The sequence below is a fragment of the Cyprinodon variegatus genome, unplaced genomic scaffold (assembly GCF_000732505.1).
Source record: "Cyprinodon variegatus isolate N-32 unplaced genomic scaffold, C_variegatus-1.0 Scaffold2, whole genome shotgun sequence".
Classification (NCBI taxonomy): Eukaryota; Metazoa; Chordata; class Actinopteri; order Cyprinodontiformes; family Cyprinodontidae; genus Cyprinodon; species Cyprinodon variegatus.
Genome location: NW_015150455.1, coordinates 1,449,793 through 1,459,061, shown reverse-complemented (window position 1 = coordinate 1,459,061; position 9,269 = coordinate 1,449,793). Strand labels below are relative to the sequence as shown.

The window sequence follows — 9,269 nt, the reverse complement described above, 5'->3', positions numbered from 1 at the left end:
TCCACATCTAGTTTTGCTGGCTTTTTTTTGGCCCAACTCATTGAACAGTGATTGAAAACACTTTAAATTGGTGAGGTAGAGTAAATCCTTTGGAAAAAGGGAATCAGTTGTGCATTTGTTTTCTCCACTCTATGTCCTGTTACTCTTAAATAAAATCAACTTACTTCAGAAAATAATATGTGCCTTAAAAATAGTCCTGAATGCACCATCTCTACAGTGAAATATGGTAACGGTAGAAAGGGAAAAATGCTGCGTCTAGCTAGGTTAAAGTTAAAAGTTAAAATTGTGGAACAATTAAAATCAATGTCCAGTTCTGAAACCAACAGAGAACAACCAACGACTTAAAGTTCATGTTAACAGACATTTCCAGGCCAGTCTGACAGAGCTGTAGTTGATTAGTAAAGGATTAAGAAAAAATTCAATCTTTAGATGTGCAAAAGCTGAGACTTTTCTAAAAAATGTAACCCCAAAGACAACTGCACTCTAAAAATAGGCTCTCCAAAGCACAAATCAGAAATATTCAAGATTTGTATTTGTGTCGGTATGGACACAAAGGCACTGTACCAACAGCTATCTTTTCAATTATTAACATGCTTCAGGAAATGTAGTCTATAAAGCTAATTTTGATTAAAACAGAGGTTTAAAATCTGACAAAACCTGTTTATAAAAAGAGTATTCTAAAATCTGCTTGAACAATTCAAAACCCTATCCTATCTAATGGTGTCATGTTGCTAGTTGAAGATAGAAACTTTAAGTAAATAATTTGGATTCAATCAGAATACAATATTTATTCATAGGAGAGAGTTATTTTAATCCCAGCACTCAAAGTGGCCACCCAGATCTGTATAAACAGTTGGTTAATTTGAAATTTAAATATTCAGGAAAGGAAATTTGCCATAGACCTAGAAAGGGATCACAAACTATATAAATTGAATGCAATTTAGAGGAGAAAAAAATAAAATAAACAAGGCTTCCAAACTCATACCATTTTACACTCCTTAACTACAACTTTAGTTAGCTGTAATTCGATCTGACTTCCCTATATCTATGAGGTTTGAGAAGGAGCCTCATAAATGAAGAAAATCCCAGATGAAACAACGCTAGCAAGGCTAGTTATAAACCTACAAGTCGAAGAAGAACTGAAATCCTCCCTCCGCTATGAGGATCTGTTAATAGGACCAAAAGGTTTGTATAGCACTTAACTGCAAAACCTAAAAAAAGACTCAAGAAGCATTTTGTGTAAACCTCACATCTCTACAATGTCCCATGAGGTATTTATTGGACTAAAGTATGAAAAGGATGCAGGGGGTGATAAAGGAATTGGAAGGTTACACAAAAAGAAAAAGCAGCGATATAGGAAATCCTCAACAGATGACTTATTATTCAGTGCAAGTCTAACTCACTTTTATGGAAAATGTCCCATGTTGCTTTTCAGCATCTTTCAGACAATTCACAAAAGCTGGTGATCTAGAAAGTCCTTAGAGGCGTGTGTGATTTCTTGCACAATCAAAGGAAGCTGAGCATTTTTTTTTCAATGACAAGCCTGCACAAGTTGTGCTGTTTTATTGCAAGCACATGATGGCTGAGAGCACCTTAGTCCTAAAACTGCTACAGAGAGGGTTTACTGAAAACCTGAATGGATAAACAGCTAAAATAATGCATTAAAAACAAAAATAATGCATGTGTCATCAGAAGGGAATTTGCTTAAAGCGGCTAAGGGCTTGCCTTTGGCTTTGATAAAAGGCTCAACAAAGCCTGGTTTTGCTGTGCAGCTCAACCTATTTACAACAGTCAAATCTCTCCTTGATGTGTGACCAACCAGATCCACTCGTCACAAACGGGATGTCTCCAGCTGAAAAATGGTTGCATTTACTAACACACCTAACAGGCACATAACAAAAGCATCAAACACAATGAGAGTAGTAGGAGAGGCTGCCGAATCGGTTCTGCTGTTCATATATTGTGTGAATCATATAGAGAAGTGGCGTCAGAGCTGAGCTACACCCTAGTCCTCTATGCACAGTCACTGTAGAGCGAAATAACTGAAAAACTCAAGAAACATCAGGAGATGGGTTGACCTTTAGTTAAAGAAGTTAATACCTTTTTTATTTTCTATGAATCAGAGAAGAACATGACAAAGAGCTAAGAGACACCTTGATAAGGAAGTGGTCTCACACAGAAAGATGCTAGACAGCCCTCGCAGATGGTTTCAGGGTAACTTCTTGTTACCAAACACCACAAACACACAATTTGACTCTGTGATTCTTTCTAGCAATAGACAAGCGCTGGTTACAACCTGTTGGTTTGTTGCACAACCAGAAAAATTCAGGAAATCGACATGCAGCAGAAAAAACTAAAGGATAAAAAAAATCCTCTGGGATCTGCAAAAAAATGGCTGATTTGATATTAAAGATAAAATAGGACTTTATTGATCTCACAACAGAGAAATTCAGTTGTGACATCAGCTCTAATAAACAACAGGAGGTGCAAAAGAAGGAAAAGGTGCATGAAAAATGTAAGTGTGCAAAGTCAGTCTAAAACAAATATATATTTACAAATATGTATATATACATATATATATTAGGGCTGCAACTAACGATTTTTTTTGCAAATCGATTAATCTGTTGATTATTTTTTCGATTAATCGATTAATAATCGGATTGCAAAAGGTTCCTAAAAGACGAATTTTTGCTAAATTAAACAAGGTGAAACTAAAATGTTTCCATTTTAAGGTGTTCTGGATACGGCATATTGACAGACGAAAAAGATTTTTATCTTATATACAAAATGTTAACATATTTTGTTTTATAATTTTGGTATAATTACTGCTCTAAGTGGGTCGCTCTGTCAGCTAAAGGCATGTTTTAGTGTATCTTCACTCAAGTTAATGATTAATTGATTGGTTAATTAAGGGTTTTATTAGGAATCTTTGTGTTAATGTTATAATAGGGTGAAGTTTTGTTTGTGTTTGTAGTGAGTCTCATACGGACCACACCTACATTCTGATTTTCCACATTTGGCTACCAACATCTTAAATATCTGATGTTGCTTGGACTGGAACACCACCAGGTGAAACAACATAGATAATGAAATATTTTTTTATGAAATGTATTAATCCTCAAACCTGCAGATCTGTTGAGAGGAGAGGCTGATTATTCATTGCAAAATGGAGGTGGGGTGTTTGTCTTCGGGCGAAGAAGCAGATTGCAGACATTAAATAATAATTAATGAGTCACTGCCAAGGGCCTATTTTTCTTGCTGTTGTGTTTTTTTTTTTCCTTCTTGTTTTTTTAAAGGATAAAACAAGATAGGAATTTTCACTAGTCACAATAATCGTGTGATTTGGTTTTAATTTTCATCTGTGACACGTTTGAGCTCTCTGTGTGCAACATTCAGGGTCAAGCTAAGCAAGAATGCAATTATTATTCCATTATTATTATTATTATTATTAGCTGCAGGATAAAATATAAACATAGAGTTAAAATAAGACATGATGGTCTACTGTTGAGTTAAACAGGTTCTATGGCTTATTTATCTCCCAATTCCCTAATCCAGGGGATCTAAAATTTTATCACTAAGTACCAATGAAATAAAAGTTATTTTTCTGTAATTTCAGACTTCTTTTTTTTTTTTGCTGTAGTACATCAGGACTAGGAAAAAGACAGCTCTCAATCACTGGATATTTTGATAACTGGATCAATAAATACTAAGCCTTGCGTTTAAATTCAGTTTTAATTTCAAGCCTTTATCTAGAGAAAATGATCAGAGAAAATTCCCTGAAGCTGGAATTTGAATCGGGGAAAGTCGAAAGCTTTCCACAAATCCTGACCTTAAAAATTAAGAAGGAGTAAAACACTTTATTTGAACTGTTCAAGATTGTTGTCTCATTAACTCTTTCTTCGAAGCGGTATGATGAACAAGCTGCTATAGCATTTGACAGTACAGATAGCAGAGCTTTTCCATCAATTAATTATTTTACAAATCAATTAATGAAGCCATTGTACTTCCAATGAAATTTTATTATCTAAATCAAAGTATGCTCAGTAGGGGGTTTAACTGAAAACATATTCACATTTTAACTGCATTAAAAATGGCTAAAACAGTTCAAAAGTCCACTTAAGGTTTTAAAATAGTACTTGAGGAGTTTGAGGAGTTCTGTATGTAGCATATTTAAAGAGAAAGAATGGTGCTGAGTTTAGCTTAATTAAACTCTAAGTGCTCTGTGTGACATTTTGTAGAGTCTATACTGTAGTAAACATGCAATGACTAAATGAATTGACCATTATTTTAATTAACTGATTAATCGCAATTAATACAAGTAATTGTTTCAGCCCTTCCAATTTTAAAATCCAATTTGTTTACAATTTTAGATGGAGAATAAATGCATTTAAGTTCTACATTTAATGGTAAATACCTTCAATATTTGATCCCTGTGAGCCATTTACCCACATCAAGCTATATTCTCAATTTATTTTCTATACCCTCCAAAGGGCCAGGGGAGTTGGTAAGTGCTGATAACTAGCAGTCCGCATCACACGGCAACAAAATAAATAACATCATGCAGGTATACACTCACACCTATTTAGAGAAAGCAATGATCCCAACATCCATTAGGAGAACTCTATAAGGAGGCCCCAGTGAGGGATTAGAACCCATGACCTTTGAACCCATGTCTCTGAACAAACAACTGCACCACTATGTAGCACAAATTAAAAAAAATAAAAGTATTTTGTTTTTTAATTCAAAACCATACAACGTTGTTAGAAGTTTAAGGTTCTACCTGTATTTGGTCCTGGTTAATATGAAGCAAGAACAAGTGAGGGTGACTTAAGTGTTCTCTAATTGTATGGAGCACAGAAAGAGGCAGTGTTGCCCCGTCCCACCTATTGCTAGACAATGCCAATCAGTTGGTCAAAGGAAAGTTCTAACAAATAAAAGTATAACTTTTGGCAAATATTTTAATTTTCAAATGATCAAAAACAAAAAGATCAAAGAATGGTAACTGATGTAGCCAACTCTGAAACTAGTTATTAGTCGGTAGCAACATATCCTCTGGGTTGCACCCTAGTAATACCAAAGACCACCAGTGGCCCTTCCAACACATTTACAAAACCACATCCATAATAAACAGGCCAGGGCAGAGCTAGATGGGGGGCCAGGGGTGGCCATGGCTACCCTTAACCAATTAATGGCCACCCCTGTGACCACCGCTACCATTTTTACCTCTAATACAACAACAGTTAGCTGACAACAAAAACATTGCTGTTAATTATGCATATTAACATTAAAGATGATAAATACAGAATTAATGCTCTTTTCAGAACTAGATTTTGTCTTATATAGGGTAAGGAGAAAATTATGTCTCTGCAAGTAATCTAGGGATCTTCACTGAAATCAGAGATGAATAACTACTTTAATAACAAGTAATTCATTCAATGTAGATACAAGGGGTGTTCAATAAGTAATGCCCATGGCCCACTTCCAGATGTTTAATCGAGTTGAAATTTTGCATGTGACTTATTTCATTTCAGACTTTACTCAGTTGAAACACCTGTAAGTCAGAAACCACAAGTAGTTCAGGGCTGTAATTTGCTATTTAATCTATAGAGATTTAAATAACTTCACATACAAAATTTCAGCTGGATCAAACATTTGAAAAAGGGTCACTTAAATATAAATTTTATGCAGAATGATTATTAATAAAAGTATGTAAGAAATCAAGGGCGTAGGTTTGATTTCAACTTTGGTAGGGACACTATTGGTCTTCAGTTTCATTGGTCTGAGGTCACTGGTCCTATGCAAAAATATGCATGCTCTATTTTTACTCTTAATGTGAGCATCAGGGCACATTTTGTTTAAAGAGAACAGCAGGATTTTTGCTACATTAATACAATCCAGAACTACTCAAGAGGAAAAGTTTCTGTGTCACCTAGTTTCATTTAGTAAAAAATCTTCTATGAGGAAACTTTGGTTAAAAATGATCAATTTGCAATATAAACATTAATTGCAGCCATAATTTTATGGTAACATTCCAAACACATTTCTTCCATAATACAGCACTGAAAGGCAGCTGCTTCACCTTGAGGCTGCCCTGCATCATTATATCTGCGTTTCCTACAATCATATAACGTTTCTATTATACAAGTGCATTTTTAATAGTAAAGGATTAAATGTAACACAATCTTTTATCATCATCTTATATTGCTTACTGTCTGTTTAAATAGCTCCGTATGCATCAATGCTGTATTATAAATTATAAACATGTTGTTCACATCGAATTATTGGTAGCGACAAGTAGATTGATCCAACATTTTTGTAGGGACATGTCCCTATGGTCCCTATGCAAACCTACGCCCATGTAAGTAATGACGGAACGCAAAACTGAAATAATTTTATCCACTATACTTTTTATCTAGAAAGCACAGATGTTTAAATATATGCATCTATTTGTTAGCAAAGGCTGTCAGAAAGTATTTAGAAAATATGGATGTTGTGATTGTTCATTTTCCTTTTAGAACAATGAGGATTGACCCTGAGGTTCAGGCACCTATTATTATTGCCTGGCCACCCTTATTAAAATTTTCTGGCTACGCCTCTGTTTGAATGAGGATGACAGGCAGGAGCAGGAACAGGAAGTAGACCCAGAAACACCTGCATCGCAGGTAAATGACCTAATAAGTGCTTAAATAGAAAGCTGCTTTACTCAATGGCAGAAATGTTCACAAATATATGTAAAAGACAAACGAATTCTCTTTTCGTTTACAAAAAGCAGCCACATATTTAAGGTAAAATAACGCAGATTGTGTGTAAGCTGCTAAAACTGAGGCGATTTCCTCATATAAGTCTAATTTACCAACCATCTGAGTGTTATCGGCTCATAATATAAGTTTAGGCAGAGGAGCAACAACAGGTGTCACCATCGGCTCTTCCGCACTCGCACTCACCTTTGTATAGTACAACATCCACAGCTCATAGAGCCTTTCCTTCGATGCCATCCCTCCGCCTCTATGGTTGCTCATCTGTTTGGATCTCTTTATTCTTTCAAAGATTCATACGAGCGCCGTCTGTCTGAAGTTGTCTCCTAAAGGCAGGGGCGCGCGGGGCGCTCCTGCCAACCATTCCTGCAAATATCCAACAGACGCACACACACACAAAAAAAAACCCGAATGATGAAATAAATATTAAAAAGTGATCTCTGTATCGACGCGCAAAGTTGTCTGAAAACGCCAAAAACAAACAAGCCGCCGCTCCGAACACTTGCCGAAACTGTGCAAGCAGACAGAGGAGGAAAATGCGTGGAAATGCACGCGCGGAGAAACACCCATGTATGTCCGCAGTTACGGAGAGCTTGTTGCTGTGTTTTTATTGGAGTGAATCCCCCACGGGAGAAGCGACAGATGCCATCCGTTTAGGGCTCAGAAAGCACAGCGCTGCCCGTGTGGGTCCGGAGCTTTCAAAGGAGCGACTGATCATCAACTACTGTTGACAAGAGCAGCAGTTCAATGGGAAGTTCACGGGAGATCATGATCACAGGTAGGCTGATATTCTTAAAGACACATGCACTAATAAGCAACACTGCCTGATATTAGCAGCAAGTTAGAAAAAGGAAAACAGACACAGAGAAGCTATTAATTCACATACAAAAAAACATCTTTACAGACTAAGAATTTAGACCTTTTTTTTTATTTTTTTGAACAGCTACAGCTCATAATATAAAGATAAACAATCAAATGTCGAACTTTAGACCAGAGGCGTAGCCAGAAAATTGTTATAACGGTGGCCAGGCAATAACTAATGTACACTGAGGGGTGGCCGAAAGTAGATAGGCACCAAAAACTCATGGTCAATCTACACTGTTCCTATTGGAAAATTAACGAGCAAAACATCTATATTTTCTAAATAAAGAAAAACTATACTTTCCCACAGCCTTTGCCTACAAAAAGACACATATATTCATAAATCCGTGCTTTCTAGATAAAAGGTATAGTGGATAAAATTCTTTCAGGTTTGAGTTTTGGGTGAACATCTTTTCCATTGTCAGTACTTATCTACTTTTATAAGTAATCATTCTGCATAATATTGACATTAACAAGTACTTATATCTACATAAAATGATTAATTAATCTTTTATTAAAATTGTTGTTTATCCATGATTTCACTGAAGACTCCTAGATGACTTGCAGAGACGCATCATTTTCTTTTTACCCATTAAACACTAAATCTATTTCTGAAAAGCGGATGAATTCTGTACTCATCATCTTTAATGTTAGTATATTGATGTGCATAATTAACCACCATGTTTTTGTCATCAAGTAATTGTTAATATATGATCATTTAATTATCATTTATTTTGGATTATCCACTTGAGAGTATTACTGTTGCCACCGTCTGTATTAGAGGGAAATAAGTGGTAGGGGTGGCCAATTGTTGGCTAAGGGTGGCCATGGTCACCCCTGGCCCCCCATCTAGCTCCGCCCCTGCTTTAGACTCCCTTATATAATAGATCATTATTACTTATTATTATGTTGTAATAAACTGGACTGTAATCAAAGCAGGGGTTGAATTTGGAAATGATGAAAAAATAATTTCATTGTGTATCACTGCAATAAGATGAGAACTGAAATCTTACCATAAGTAAAGTAAGCAGAAAGGTGCATTCTATTAGTAGTAGTAGGCGTTAACAAATCTGTGGAGGTTTCATACAATTTTCTGCTTTTCTCATGTATTTATTGTTCTACTTCACCTTTCTACATGTTGTCTCATGGCAACCAGAAATTTGAAAAGTGTTTTTATTGGGATTTGCGTGACAGACAAAGAAAGGGTAGGGGTAGTTCACACTCTAGGTTTATAAAAACATTTCAAAGTAACTTTTATTTTAGGTTGAATAAGATATATGATCTTTTTGTTGCTACATCCTGAAAAAAGTGGTATCCACAAGTAATAACCTTCCTTTTTTCTGACACCGCAAAAGAAAATCTAGTGCAACCAATTTTCTTGCATTCAACTCATCAGTAAAAAAAGTGCAGCTTTTTTGTTTATATTGTGGTAAATATAATTCTTTTGTAAAGGTTTGGCCAGGGAAGGGGAGCATTGTCAGATACTGGCTTGACCAACTCAGAGATCCACAATGCAGATTGGAGAACCTGTGAACTGTCACAAATAATATATAGAACACATCAACAACCATATGGAATAGAGTATTTTTGGTCAGATAGACTTAAACTATTTAAATTTAATTATTTACTTAATTTAAAATATAAATTTTTTAA

The 9,269-nt window shown here is 35.5% G+C and overlaps 1 protein-coding gene and 1 long non-coding RNA gene across 5 annotated transcripts in view; one reads left to right on the top strand and one right to left on the bottom strand.

Annotated features, from left to right (window-relative positions):
- The window catches only part of nbeal2 (neurobeachin like 2), a 55,566-nt gene extending 48,148 nt beyond the window's left edge, over window positions 1-7,418 (bottom strand). For 3 of the 4 annotated variants that reach the window (XM_015370365.1, XM_015370374.1, XM_015370399.1), the window contains exon 1: window positions 6,945-7,417. In XM_015370365.1, coding sequence (XP_015225851.1) covers window positions 6,945-7,019 — 75 coding nt within the window. In that variant the 5' untranslated portion in view covers window positions 7,020-7,417. Of the gene's footprint in view, window positions 1-6,944 lie in introns of all 4 variants that reach the window. The other variant, XM_015370383.1, reaches the window with a different exon arrangement.
- The window catches only part of LOC107082001, a 9,366-nt gene continuing 7,502 nt past the window's right edge, over window positions 7,406-9,269 (top strand). The window contains exon 1 of the long non-coding RNA XR_001481120.1: window positions 7,406-7,533. This is a non-coding gene — a long non-coding RNA (uncharacterized LOC107082001). The remainder of the gene's footprint in view (window positions 7,534-9,269) is intronic.